Source organism: Tenrec ecaudatus, chromosome 10 (genome assembly GCF_050624435.1).
Source record: "Tenrec ecaudatus isolate mTenEca1 chromosome 10, mTenEca1.hap1, whole genome shotgun sequence".
Taxonomy (NCBI): domain Eukaryota; kingdom Metazoa; phylum Chordata; class Mammalia; order Afrosoricida; family Tenrecidae; genus Tenrec; species Tenrec ecaudatus.
The window spans coordinates 158,885,659-158,900,565 of record NC_134539.1 but is presented as its reverse complement, the minus strand read 5'-3'; the positions used below and the strand labels follow the sequence as shown (position 1 = coordinate 158,900,565).

Below are 14,907 nucleotides of genomic sequence, written 5' to 3'. Positions count from 1 at the left end.
AGCTATCTCTGAGTGCTGGGAGGCAGGCAAGAGCCAAGCCTGTGGGGCAGGAGCTGGACTTAAGGTCTGGTTTTTGAACAGCAAACTCAGGGTTGGTGCTGGGGTAGGATTTTGCTCTCCATGGTCTGGAGCCACTGACCAAGGCGCCAGCACAGGGTGCAGAGGAGGGAGGACATGAGCTGTTCAGGAAGCCCTTTTGTTGAGTCTCTGAGATGCTGCCTGCTCTCATGCTTTCCAGTCAGCCTGCAGGCCAGTGGGCACTGCCATCTCCCCAGTGACCAGCACCGGAATGTCTCCTTGGCCCTTCCCGGCCACCTCTGGCCTGCCTACACCGAAGCCCTCCCAAAGATGTCCCCTCCCTGGACCCTGCAGCCCTTGGCAAGGGCACACGTGCACACCCCGAGGTGGGGAGGTACCCCGACCTTCCCACCCTCCTGAGATCACCAAGGAGTGTGGTAGTGGGGACACTCTGGAAGGCTCAAGGCCAGGCACTGTACTCAGGGTGGTGGCCAGAGCAGAGCTGAGCAGCCTAGCTTCCCCTTTCTCTCTCCCTCCCTCACCACTCTGTCTGTGAGGCCTCCCCCCCTGGGGAGCTGGTTCACTTGAACCCAGCACATTTGCTTGAAGGCCCCCCCGGAGTGAGGGAGTGCGGGGGTGTTAACTATGTCCCTGGGGGCCTGCATGCTCACATCTGAGTCACAGGGGCCGCGTACTTCTGGACAGTGCCCACTTTAGGGACTCTCTGTAACATCTCTGCAAGGGTGTGGGTCTGGCGAGACTTGCCGGTGGAGGTAGGGGCAGTGCAGTGGCCAGAGGCTAGAGAGAGGGAAGGGGTTGCTGGACAGCAGGAATGTGCAGTGTGGGCGAGCGGGCCAGGAGGGTGCCAATGCATGGACAGCCCCTGGTCGCCACAGAGTGTCCATGAGCGTCTGGGCTGGGGAGGGGGTGCCAGTGCCACCCGCTGTGTCCATTCCCTTTGGCGGAACAACCAGACTAGCTAACATCTAACACTCCAACAGGCAGCTGGCCCCACCACTGGGGCTGCATGGTGTGTGGTCAGTAACCCTGTGCCCACTGCCCTCCAGCGCTGTGGGAGCTGCCTGGAGCAGGAGCCCCGGCAGCCTAGTTGGTGCCCTCTAACCATTTCCTAACACTCACGGTGGCTGGCAAACTATGAGAGCACCTTCCCCTGGGGGGTGGAGCCAGGGGGCCGTGGCCTCCAGCAGAGAGCCCCAACCCTGAGGCTGGACTTACAGGCGTCTGCAATTGAGAACCTTGGAACACTTTCCTTTCCTCTAACCTCATGGGTTTCCTGTGCATCCAAAAACGTTCAACCAGGAAGCCCTAAACCTCAGACAACAAAAATAGACTGCCATGCCTTTCGCCCTCCTGGCCCCAGAGCATCGCCCACCGGCCAAGCGCCCTGCCCTGGGCTGCCCTTCGTGTCCCTTTCGCTCTGACCTAAGAGACCCAGCTCAGCCCACTGCCGGTAGCACCACAGCTTCCGGCTCTCAAGGGACTGCCTGTTTTACCCCCAAGTAAGCCAGATACAATGAGTCTTGGACCCTGTGCCACCATGGAGGTGGGACTTGGTCAGCATGTGCCGAGGTGGCGGCTTTGAGCCTTGGACACTAACCTGGGCCTGAGCTCTGGGCCAGCTTGGGGAGCTCACAGGCTGATGGATGACATCAGAACTGTTCTGTGAGGGTCTGAGATCCCCACCTGTCAGTCTGAGTGGGGCTGGCACCGGTCCCTGGGCCCTCACAACAGGCAGTCTGGAGTGGACAGCAGTCCAGGAAGAAGTGGCTCCACTGAAGAGACACTAGGTGCTGCCGGGAGGGGTCTCTTGGTGGAGACTTGGAGAACTGTTCCCAGAAGGGTACCCAGGACTCAAGCAGCAGTCAGTCCACTACAGGACAGAGTAGAAGTGCCCCTAAACTGGCCCTGTGGGTTTCTGAGACCATAACTCTTTATGGAAGCAGGAAGCTTCATCTTTCTCCTGAGGAACAACTGGTCATTTCAAACTGCCGACCTTGCAGTATGCAGCCCCACTCCAGCCCACACTAGTGAGTGGGCTTCAGCCCTGCAAAGACCCCTGGTGGCCTCCTCCAGGTAGCCCTCTGTGATTGTCAAAATTTAGCAGCCCAGCCAGCTCCACCTCAGCGGCTAACGGAAAGTTACAAATTCTAGTCTTGATGCAGGAGCTGTGGTGGTTACAAGAGGCCCGCTACAATCTCAGAAATCCAGACGGGAAGTTCTACTCCGTCCCATAGGGCTGCTGTGAGTTGGCATCAACTTGGTGGCAGTGCATTTTTGAGAAGCGGTGCTGTGGGTTAGGAGAGAGGAGGCAGCCTCGGGAACCCACAGAGACAGTTCTTCCCTGTCCGGTAGGGTCAGCATCAGTGGCAGTGGGTTTGATTTTGAGTCCTCCCAGAACACCCTAGATGAAAGGCCTGGAAGAAAGGTCTACTTCTGAAAAACAGGTCACTGGGACCTGTGGGGCACCATCCTCTGATACACAGGGGCACTTCCCAACCCCAGAGCCAGAGCCCTCCCGGTCCCCAGGTGTCCATGTGGAGCTGATGGCCAGCCCCCAGCACTACTGCATGGAGTTGTTGGTCTTTGCACCCTCAGCAATCTCTTGGGGGAATAAATGCTCTTCCCAGCCCACCTGTGTCTGGCAGGCCTAGAAGCAAGCAGACCTCAGGTGGGCTGGTGGGGAGCTTGAGGTTTGTTGAGCGTCTTGTTGGAACAGACACCTTTGGACTCTTAACACAGCAGCAAATGCCACAGTGTTTAAGGACAAGCACATCTTTCTTCCGGAGTCCCCTCCAGGGCATAGGTTCTTGTTCTTACTCTTGTGTGCTGTTAGTTTGCGGAGCACAGCAGTGATTTTTAACAAGCACAGTGAGCAGTGTTGAAAACACTACATTTGTTCTCAAAAGACACGTTCCAAAATATTCTAGAAAAACTAAATTTGTCCCTATTTTCTTAGGGTTCCATTCATTTAAATAAGACTATTAAACTTTAAAATACTTAGAGCTGAACTCCCCTAAAGGGAGGCAACAAAGACATTCTCAGGAGAGTCTGCCATTGGGCCTGTTCTGGATAACTGCTGAGTAGCTGCCAAGTGCCATGAGTGCTGAAGCTGCCCCAGGCAGGGGTCTGGGAAAGGTGAGGCTGGTCTCAGGAGCAAAGAAGCGGAAACTTTCATGTTGTCTTTTCACCCATGTCCAGGGTTGTAGTCTCCAACCCCACAGGGGCCAGGAAGGGCGTAATGGCCTTCCCTCAGCCCTGACCCACGGTCCCCACGAGAGGACATCATAAACCCAGACTGATCCTCACAAGGAAATACAAACCCATTGCCAAAGGCGCTTGTGGCTCAGGATGATCCTGTGTGTGCGCCGAGCTGCTCCAGAGGTTTGCCTTGGGTGCCATCTTTACAGAAGCCGACCACTGCACTTTTTTCCCAGCACCAGAGTGGGATGACCGCACCATATTCAGGGTAGTAGAGCTGAGCATAAATCATTTGGCACTATCCAAGGGTTTTAGACTTACCCTAAAAGAGGGGGGGGGGGAACGTGTGCGTGCGTGCGCACGACTGGTTGCCATGAAGTTAGTTATGACTCCCAGCAAGCCTGAAGGACCAACAGAGTAGAACTGCTCAATCAGGTTTCCAAGGCTGTAATCTCTTTTTTTTTAAATTTTAACAATTTATTGGGGCTGATACAATTCTTTTCACAGTTCATACATATACATACATCAATTGTATAAAGCACATCTGTACAGTCTTTGCCCTAATCATTTTTTTTCTCTTTTCTTCTTTTACATTTTATTAGGGACTCATACAACTCTTACCACAATCCATACATATACATACATCAATTGTATAAAGCACATCCATACATTCCCTGCCCCAATCATTCTCAAGGCATTTGCTCTCCACTTAAGCCCCTTGCATCAGGTCCTCTTTTTTTTCCCCCTCCCTCCCCATTCCCCCCTCCCTCATATGCCCTTGGTAATTTATACATCGTTATTTTGTCATATCTTGCCCTATCCGGAGTCTCCCTTCCCCCCTTCTCTGCTGTCCCTCTCCCAGGGAAGAGGTCACATGTGGATCCTTGTAATCAGTTCCCCCTTTCCAACCCACTCACCCTCCACTCTCCCAGCATCGTCCCTCACACCCTTGGTCCTGAAGGTATTATCCACCCTGGATTCCCTGTACCTCCAACCCTCATATGTACCAGTGTACAGCCTCTGTCGGCTGTAATCTCTTTTAGATATTTTTGGCCTATCTTTTCTTCTTTTTATTTTATTATCTCTTTTTAATTTATTATTTTATTGAGAGTTCTTACAGATACTATAATATCCCATAGTTCAATCACATGTAAGGCTGTAATTTCTGGAAGCAAGCAAACAGCCACAGCTTTCTGCTGTACGGTCTTTGTCCTTTCAGTGAGCAGTCGAAGGTTGAACCACTGTGCCACCAGTTTCTTGCACACAGACCTTAGAAGCAAGAAATGTGAATTCTTATGCAGAATTTTCTGAACTTTACTATTATTCAAGGAGTCTCAGAAACCCTGTGTGCAGTGCCCTCTGCCCTATAGGATCACTATGAGTCAGAATTGATTCAACAGCAGCTTTCTTCTTTCCTGCTTTAAAAACTATTACTCAGTGATTTTTTTAAATGAGCTATACAAGCTCAAAAGGACATGGAGAACTCATAAATGCATATTTGAAATGAAAGAAGTCAGTTTGGAAAAGCTGCATACCACATAATTATAGATAGATGATTTTAGAAAAGACCAAACTACAGAAACAGATCAGGGGTTTAGGGCCTCAGGAATGAGGAGAGGTGAACAGGTGGAGCACAGGGCACGTTCAGCACTGACATTCTTCGGGGTGGGACAGTCATGATGGACAAGTCACTCTGCATTTGCCAATACCCATGGGGCTATACAACACCGAGCGAGCCTTGCTGTGAACTATTTTTGTTAATAACAACGCATCACTACTGGTTCATCATTGTGACCAACGTATCACACAATTGCAAGATGGTATCACAGGGGAAATGTGTGCCGGGAGGAGGGTTCACAGGAACTCTCTGTACTTTCAGCACAGATTTTTCTGAAAGCCTGAGGTATATTAATGACAACCACTACCATGCTGCAGGCCAAACAGATGTGTTTGAAGCTGGGTGTGGCTGAAGGACGGGGGTGGAGGGCACTGATTTGCAGCCCTTCCCAGAGATCATAAAACTGGGTAAGGCAAATTCTGGGAGAGTTTGAATTACCTGCCTTTCCTGCTACACTGATCAAAATACCAGATAAACCAGAACAGCAGTTTATTATAGATGATGTAAACCTGGCACTTAGTGATTTCTATATCCAAAATGTGGAGTCAAGTTAAAAAGCATCTGGAAAAGTTTGAGTTATTTTTATCACACTATTAAGTGTCTAACTGGAGATGCATTTTAAATTGCCACTGAGTCAGTGCCTCATGGTGACCTCATGAGCAACAGTATGAAACACTGTCTGGCCACCCGTGTCATCTTCCTGGTCAGTTGTAAATCAGACCACTATGATCTAGCGTTTGCACCAGCTGATTTTCAAAGACAGAGCACCAGGTCTTTCTTCCTAGTCAGCTGAAACCTGTTCAGCATCACAAGTCTCCATGGATAAGACGGTAACTGGGCTTTTGGATAGAGGATGGGACCAACCCCATTTAGAGCCCATTTAAGATAGCTAACAATCGCCACCGCAGTGTTACTTGGGGAAGGTAGTGAGCAGCTCATTCCTGGCGGCAGTTGCCTGGAAAACACAGCATGAGCAGCTGAGTGCAATTCTACATCCCATTGGCGTCTAGATGCCAGAAATCACCTTCCACCCCTGGTCTTTTCCTCCTGCTCTGAAGTCTACAGTGCATGGCAGCAGTAACAAGGCTACTTTCTACTGCGCTCTTTAAAATAAAATTATCCATAAAAAAATTAATTATCCAAACACTACACCAACCTCTGGAAAAGTGAATGTGCTTGAAACCCCATCCTCAGATAGTCTTGTTCAGACTATAGGTCAGGCTCTTGTCTGACCCAAGTGTCTCAGCTACAAGGTTCTACACACATTAATGAAAATTTTAAAGGAAAAATTACATTCAAAGCAATGATGGCAGGTGTGAACCCAAGTTTGGCTTTGTTGTAACCGGTAGAATGATCTTCATTTAGTCATCGTTTTGGACAGTTGCGTTTCCGTCGGAAACAGGGATTACTGGCCTATCAGATCAGCTGAGAGAGATCCACAGTGGAGAAACTAGGGGACATGGCCTGCTTCACTTTCACTTGGGGGCAGCCCTGGTTCTGATACTGCCTGGATTCCCTGTTGCTCAGAACCTTCCAGAAAGCACACCAGTAATGGCCACGATGTAAATTGTTGCAGCTGTCTGGCAGTTAAGTGTGAGGCGCTGGGCGGGTCAGGGCCTGGGGCCTGTGCTGCGGGGGAGTGGTGGCACGGGGTCACATTTCGGCCACAGCCCCTGCCCCTTAGGAGCCGGTCGCGGGGTGCTGACTCCAGGCGCTAGCCCTGCACCTGGCCGGCTCCGACTTGTTGCACGGCCCTAACGGCTGGTCCACGGAGAACTCGGGTGAGTGACCGCTTTGGCTTCAGGGTCACACCTCCGCTCGGCGCCTCCTCACGAACCTGCCTTCATAACTTCGTGAGAGAAGACCAGACGGCCGGGCACTGGTCCTCCAGGGCGGGCAGCGGCAGAGGGAGAGAGCCTGCCGGAGGGCCTGTCTGCCAAACCTCCCCGGGCCCTCGCCGCTCCACTTGCCGCAGAGCGACGCCTCTCTGCACCAATAGCAGGCGCTCGCGGCCCCGGGCCCGCCCCCTGGAGAGCGGCCGCGCACGCGCACGCGCACGCGCACTCGCCGCAGACGGAGGCGGAACGGCGCGCGGACGAAGACGCCCGCGTGGGCGGGGGAGGTGCCCGCCGGGCCATGCAAGTCTTAGGGGACTCGGCTGCCGTCGCACCCCCTCCGGGCGGCCCGCGGGCTCAGGTGGTAGGTGCCTGCCCGCAGAGGGGAACCCCAGGGCCCCCCGACCCTATCCCCTCAGCGCGCCTCCTACCCTCCTCCTCTCTGGTCCCAGCCCCTCAAGCCCCTCCTCCGGGCTTTAAACTCTGCAAGCCCACTTAGCGTCTCCCCCAAGCTACGCTGCGACGCCGGGAAATGTGAGGTTACTAGCCTCTAACCGTTAGAGTGGCCGCTGTTTGATGACTGAGGACGCTTCTTCCCCGCTTTGCGGCCCATGCTTTCAAGCGAGGGGCTCCCCTTCCTGAGTGTGAATCCGTGGCTCAGCCCTCTCCCCTCCCCCCACATCGTGGCCCGGAGGGCGAGGGGTGGGAGCGGGCAGCACCCGGGCCCTGCGGAAGGCCCTGGACTGGGACCCACACAGGCCCTCGGGGCTGGTGGAATCAGCAACCAGCGAGAGACGTGTTACTTCAGCACCTGGGTGAGGCCAGGCGGTCCCGCCTAAAGGCGGCTGGTGGCATAGAGGTTTCACGTTAGGCTACTACTTGGAAGGTTGGCAGTTCAGAACCACGAGTCGCTCTACCGAAGAAAGACGAGGCCTCCCACACCCACAGAGTTACAGTTTTGGAAACCCACAGGGTAATTCTACCCTGACCTGTAAGGTCACCAGGAGTCGGGGTCAGTCAATTCCATGGCAGTGAGTTTTTTGAGGTTAATAGAAAATCACGATATTGTTTGTATTGCACTTATATGCGGTATAAATACCCTTTATAGTTTCCTTAAAAAAAAGTAATCCTAAAGTGAGTTAAAACCAAAAAACCAAACTCAATGCCATCTTGTGGATTCTGCCTCCTAACTGCCTATCGGACAGGGTAGAGCTGACCCTGTGGTCAGACAACCCAGACAACTCGCTAGGAGTAGGAAGTCTCATCTTTCTCCCTCAGAGTAAATTAAATATAAGTAAATGGTCGCTGGACACATTCCAGTTGCTTCTGATTCATGGTGACCCCATCTACAACAAACTAACCACATCCCAATCCTGTGCCATCCTCACAATTCCTATTAGGGTTTGAGCTCATGGTTTTAGCCACACGCAGGGACTTCCTTTTTTTTTAGTGACCCTTCACTTTACCAAGTCTGATGACATACGATAGCTACCCCGTCCTCGAGTCTAAGGGTATGTTGACTGTTTTTCTTCCAAGACAGATGTATCTGTTCTTTGGGCAGTCTGATGTATTCCGTGTTCTTTACTAACATCATAGTGCAATGTATGAATTCTTCTTGGCTCTAACATAATCATTCTCCAGCTTCCTTAAGCATGTAAGGTGGTTGAACAGTACCACAACCTGTGCTAGGTGCAACTTGGTCCTCGAAGCGACCTCTTCACTTTCTAACACTTTCAAGAGACCGGTACAGCCAATTTGCTCTGTGCGATGTCTTTGATTTCTTTACTGCTGCTTCCTTCAGTTTTGATTGTAGATCCAGGGAAAACGAAATCCTTAATCACTTCAGTTTTTCTCTGTGTGTTTGTGCTTCAGTTGTGAGGATTTTTGTTTTTCTTCTGTGCTATTCATACTGAAGGCTTGGGTTTTGATCTTCATCGGCAATTGCCTTCTTCAGCAGCATGGTAGTATTATCTGCATGTCCCACATTGTTGATGAGTCTCCAACATTCTTCATGTAGTCCAGTTTCTCAAGATTATTTATTTGCACAGCATACAGATTGAATGAGTCTGGTGAAAGGATACAACCCCAGGAACACCTTTTCTGGTTGTAAATCACTCTTGTATCAATGTCCTTGTTCTGTTTGAACACCTGCTGCAGCTTTTGCGTACAGGTTCTGTAGCCCAATGACGTGTCCTGGGAGTCTCATTTTTTTCACGATGTTATCCACTTTGTTGTGATCTTCTGGATATGTTGGTATAATCTTCTTCGTAATCTCGACTCTCAGCCAAGATCCAGCTGGTGTCAGCGATGATATCTCGGGTCCCATGTCCCTTTCTGAATCTGGCATGAATTCAACAGTTCCCTATTAATGCAACCATTTTTTAATTCAACAAAATTTGCCTCATGTGTGGCATTAATGCTATTTGATAATTTTCACATTCTGTTAGATCACAAATTTTCCAGTTAGATGGCCAGGTAGCTGTCATTTCTTGATGTAGATGAGTGGGAACTTTCACTGTCGCATTCTTTTGTTGAAACATCTCACTTGTCATTTTGTCAGTACCTTGAGCCTTGCTTTCACTAATTCTTTCTGTGCAGCGTGGACTTCTTCCTTCCACACCATCGGTTCCTGATCATATGCTATCTCTGGAAATGGTGGAATGGTAACTTCTGCTTTTGCGTACACAACTTGTATATACCTTCCGTCTTCTTTTGATGCTCCATCATTTCATCGTTTTCACATACAATCCTTTAGGATTGCGTATATCTTGAGGCTTGAATATTTTCTTCAGTTCTTCCAGCTTAAGAAATGTTAGTGTGTTCTTCCCTTTAGGTTTCCTAACTCTAGAGTTTTTGCACACTTCATTATTACACTGTTTTACTCTGGCTTCTGGAGCCTCCATTTGAAACCTTCTGTTTATTTTTTTCCCTCATCTATTCCATTTACTTTAGCCATTTTCATGCCAACGCAAGTTTCAGAGTACTTCCTGACATCCTTTCTCCCCCCTCTTCCTGTTTACCTGTGTTTCTAATGACTTTTCCATTCAGATTTAGCACTTTTCATAATTATGCATACAGGGGGAAATGGGCAACTGTTAGCATGGATGATTATATAACTCCACTTGATGGAATTGAATAACAGAATTGTATGTGAATGGATATATTGGATTGTGAAAGATATATCAATAAAAGTATTATATTGGATTGTGGAAGATATATCAATAAAAGTATATATAAGGAATTATGCATATATATATATATATATATATATATATATCACACACACACTTGGGCACACTAACCTGGCTACATATTTCTTTGTCTCGGAAAATGCCCCTACTGTTCATTAGAGTATAGATTCAAGGATGAGGACTGTAATTTGTGATTTTTTGTGTGTTCTCTACACTGTTTACTATGGTCCTATATAAAATTAAGACTCGGCTTCTCTAACCAGCTGTTTTGTTGGCAGGCTCTTGCTGTCAAGCTCACTGGTTTCACTCTGTGCTCCTGGAGGAATTACTTGTTTCATTTGCCGGGCTCTGTGAGAGAAAGACAGATCCAGTGCCAGACCAACTCTAAACTAACATGTAGCACAAAGGAAGGAAGAAATGGACTTCACATGTACCATTTGCCCAGCTGGGTTCTTTAAATACACCCCCACCCCCATCACTTTGTGAGCGCATTGTGCTAGGAGTACTTAAAGAATTTCTTTGTTGCAGTTTCTTGAGCATCTTGGTTGACTGGAAATGCTTATCCTGCCAAGAAAAGGGCCCATCTGCTATTCTCAGGAGTGGGTGAGAAGAGGCACAGACAACAAGCAAAGTGATCGTGTTCATGACAAGCCATTGGGAAAATACATTGAATTTACCAATGGGAAAGCTTTTATACTTTCAGATATATTCCTTTTGAAAGCATATCAGAGACCACTTTGGAAAAATCTAAGAAAAATCTAAGACATAATAAATCTTAGGGAGTAAAAAAATGCAAAGAGCTTGGTACTTTTCCTGGAAATCTTGTTCTGCGCTACTCTGTAAATCAGGCCTACCCTTTGGAAATGAGTATTATGCTGATGGTAACAGGGAAGTCAATCCATGTGTTGGTAAGGGAACTTAGTCTTCTATTTGCTAATCCATTTCTTTCCAATTCCAGTCGATCATCCTCCCAGTCCACAATGCTGAACGCTGGCTGGAGGAGTGCTTGAGGTCTGTTTTGCACCAGGACTTTGAAGGCACCATGGAGCTCTCTGTTTTCAATGATGCCAGCAAGGTACTTGTGGTCTTCCTGTTGGGTGATTTAATCTCATATAATTCAGGTCAAAGTCTTCGGAAGTAAGCTTCCTCACCTGTCACTGTCCTCGTACTTCCAGGACAATTCCATGGCCATCATTGAAAAGTGGAAAGTGAAGTTAGAAGATTCTGGTATCCTTGTGGTTGTTGGAGGTCATGATTCTCCTTCTCCCCGTGGAGGTTAGTAAATGATAGTTTATTATTCACTTGTAATCAGTCTTATCAGTATACACACTTAAACAGGTTCATGTTATGTTATTTAAATCCTGGTGAAAATGTTCGCCATAAAGTCTACCACTTACTGAGAAACTCTTGTTAGGTTCTGTCCAGTAGGTTATGATGCACTGAGACCTTATGCAACTCCATGACAAAGTAGAACTTCCTGATAGGTTGTCAAGGCTACAATCTTTATAGGGGCTCTGGTAAAGAGTTACAGTCTCGGAAACCCACACGGGCAGTTATACCCTGTTCTATAGAGTCGCTATGATTTGGCATTGACTCGGTAGTGAATTTTTGGAGTTTGTAATCTTTCTAGGAGCAGATGTACGGTTGCAAAGTGGGCTCAACTCATTGACCATTCAGATAGCTGCTGGGTATGATCAAGACTCGGTATTAAAAATCTATTAGACCTGATTTCATAAATGTTTGTAAGACAATTACTCATTACTTAAACTGTTGTTAATTTTTGGACTATTAATTCATGATTGATCTTTTTTGTGAGAGAAGGCTACCTGTTGGTGTAGTAAGCTATGCATTGAGCTGTTAATTGCAAGGTCAGTGGTTTGAGCCCACCAGCAGCTCTGTAGGAGACAGATGAGGCTGTCTATTCCTACAAAGGCAGTTCTAGTTTGACCTATAGAGTCACTTCTCTTCCTTGTCATTAGATTATTTTTGTCCAATTTCATAAATCGTAGTTACATTTAACCAGAGAGGTTAAGCTCAGAACTTTATATAAAGTTACACATTTTGGGTGTTTGTTTGTTTTTTACTCCAAAAGGGTAATCGTGATGTATTTTCTTGAAGGACACAGGATGATAACAGAAACTTATTATTATGTTTTAAGAAAACTGAAAACTGCTTTAGTGAAGGGGAAAAAAAGTCAGAAATGTTACACGAAGTACTTTTTCCATGATATCAATGCAACTACTTGTTCTTTGAGCTCAGAAGGACTATCCTGTTAGAATTTTGTTGGTAAATCTTACTCCATTCACCCTACATCCCTGATTTTGCCCCTTCAGACCCTCAAGGGTACCAGAACTGTTGTTTGAAATGATGGGAATAAAAGCTCACAGAATTCTTTTATTTTAAAAATTTTATTAGGGGCTCATACAACTCTTATCACAATCCATACATATACATACATTAATTGTATACAGCACATCTGTACATTTTTTGCCCTAATCATTTTCTTTTTTTACATTTTATTAGGGGCACTCACAGAATTCTTGGGGTAAGGGTTAGAGAAGTGGAAACACCACTTTCAGAAGTGTATAGGACTAGATGGAGGGTATTGTTGAGAAACAGTAATTTATATTTTCATTTTTGTTTAATAAATATGTGCTTTTGTAGCAATACTTTGTAATGGATAGATTTCTCCAATGATTCCACCTGATCATTGATTTTTATTTGTTGGGAAGGTTTTGACTATTGGATTAATTTTCTTACTGCTTTAGATCTATTCATATTTTCTATTTCTTTCTTGAGTCATATTTTGGGTTACTGGTTTATTTCTAGGAATCTTGCTGTTTTATCTAGTCTATGTAATTTGTTGACATATAATTGTTTATACTGTTTTTTAACCTTTTTCATCAGTCCAGGTTGACTAGAGAAACAAATTCAGAGACACTTATGTGTGTAAGAGAGAGCTGTATGTCAGAGTAGTTGCACATTGAGAAAACACCCCACCCCAGTCCAGATCAAGTCCATTAGTCTGATATTAGCCCTTATGTTCAATACTACTCCATAAATTTCTCTTTAGACTCATGCTGCACATGTAATGATGCTGAGTGCAGGAAGATCACAGGCCAGTGGTGGCTCCAGCGAGGCTGGAAGCATCTCAGCCCAGGTGCCAGTCTCCACATGGCTCTTCCAGCTCCAGGGCTCTGGCTCCCTCAGCTTGGGTCCATGTGGCTTGTCCACAGGAATATGAAGCAGAGAGTGTGTGTCCTGCGTCCAGAGAGGAAGACAGGCATTCCCAAAATCCTCAAGAGAAGGCCATGCCCACACAGAGGCATCATTGGCTATGACTTGATTGACAGGCTAGACTCCACCCCTTTGTTCAAGTTGACAGATTATGTAACTGCCATCTTTTTTTATTTCTGTAAAATTTGTTGTAATGTTTCCACTTTTCTGATTTTAGTAATTTTGTTCTTTTTTCATAGTCTAGCTAGAAGTTTGTCAATTTTGTTGATTGTTTTAAAGGACCACTTTTGGCTTTGCTGATTCTTTTTTTCTTTATGCTGTAATCTAATTATTTACATATTTGTCTTTTAAACTATACATAACCACTATGCTACCAGGGCTTCTTTACTCAGTGTATGTTGTTATTGTTGTTGTGGTGGTTAGTTGCTATCAAGTTAGTTCTGATTCATAGTAACCCGGTGCAGAACAGAACAAAATTGTGAGGATGATCCACTGTGCCTTCATCGCCGTTGTTCCAGTGTTGAGCCCATTGCTGCAGCCACTGTGTCGATCCATCTTGTTGTGGGCCCTCCACTTTTTTGCTGTCCTTCTACCAAGCACGGTGTCCTTTTCCAAGGACTTGTCTCCTAATACCATGTCCAAAATACACGAGGCTTGCCATCCTTGATTCTGAGGCGCATTCTAGCGCTACTTCTTCCAAGACAATCTGTCTGTTCTTTTGACAGTCTGTGGTACTTTCAGTACCATAATTTAAACACATCGACTCTCCTGCAGTCTTCCTTGTTCGATGTCTGACTTTCCCAGGCACACGAGGCAATTGAAAATACTATGGGTCAACCGCACACTGGTCCTTGCTTTTCAACACTTTAAGGAGGTTTTGTGCAGCAGATTTAGCCGACATCATGATTCATTTTGTCTCATGGCAGCTGCTTCTATTAGCATTGACCCTGGATCTAAGCAAGGCTGAATCCTTGACAGCTCCAGTCTTTTCTCCATTTATGATGATGAAAGTAAGACAGCAGCTCTGAATTTCATTAGCTGCCTTTTTGGTATATGTTAAACTGATGGCTTCTTTTTCCTTATCTTTTTATTACAAGAAATTGTGCTAATAGTTTCCTTGAAAATAACTGTTCTGCGGAGCTGGAATAAACTGGCCATGGCATGATTGCCTTTCTAGCACAGTATAATGTTCGAGTTTTCCTTGGTATCTTTGCAGCTGTGTGGTCAGGAGAGCTGCGTGTCACTCCCGTGTGCCAACCGCATCTGGTTTAGGGCTGACAGCAGAAGGCTGGTTTGCTGGAAAAGCATTAACTAGACAGGTCAATTGTGCTCCCTTCTGCCTCACCCTTCCAATAGAAAGTGGCCCTGTGGCCAAAAGACACATTGACTCATTTTCAGGAGTAAGTGCTTTGATTACTTCAGAAGTGACCCATTTGTTGAATGCTAGAATCTGTCAAAAACAAGGCAGGCTGCACAGCCAGGTCTCTGATGAAGGCAGATGCCCACACCATCCCTCCACCCTGTCCCCAGCCCCCCCCTTGGAGGGAATGATGATATGCTTGGCTTCTCCTAGACGTTGTCCCTCGTGAAGCCCCGGTGATCACCTTCCGCTCCACACTTCCTCCCAGGGCTGCTGTTTGGATAGGCCAGTGTATCTACATTCTCTAGTGTGGACTGTTCAGATCGATTGCTTCTAACAAATCTTGTGAAAACAGCATGTGATATGTGGATGATAAAAACATTTATTGGCCCCAGTCACTGAGCCGCCGCCGAGGACTCAGCAGCCTCC

General features: G+C 46.9%; 1 protein-coding gene across 2 annotated transcripts in view; it reads left to right on the top strand.

Moving 5' to 3' along the window:
• Positions 1-6,933: 6,933 nt before the first annotated feature.
• Positions 6,934-14,907, top strand: part of QTGAL (queuosine-tRNA galactosyltransferase) — an 88,529-nt gene continuing 80,555 nt past the window's right edge. The window contains exons 1-3 of one of the 2 annotated variants that reach the window (XM_075562441.1): positions 6,934-7,054; positions 10,840-10,956; positions 11,057-11,156. In XM_075562441.1, the coding sequence (XP_075418556.1) occupies positions 6,992-7,054; positions 10,840-10,956; positions 11,057-11,156 (280 nt within the window). In that variant the 5' untranslated portion in view covers positions 6,934-6,991. Of the gene's footprint in view, positions 7,055-7,106; positions 7,506-10,839; positions 10,957-11,056; positions 11,157-14,907 lie in introns of those variants that run through there. The other variant, XM_075562440.1, reaches the window with a different exon arrangement.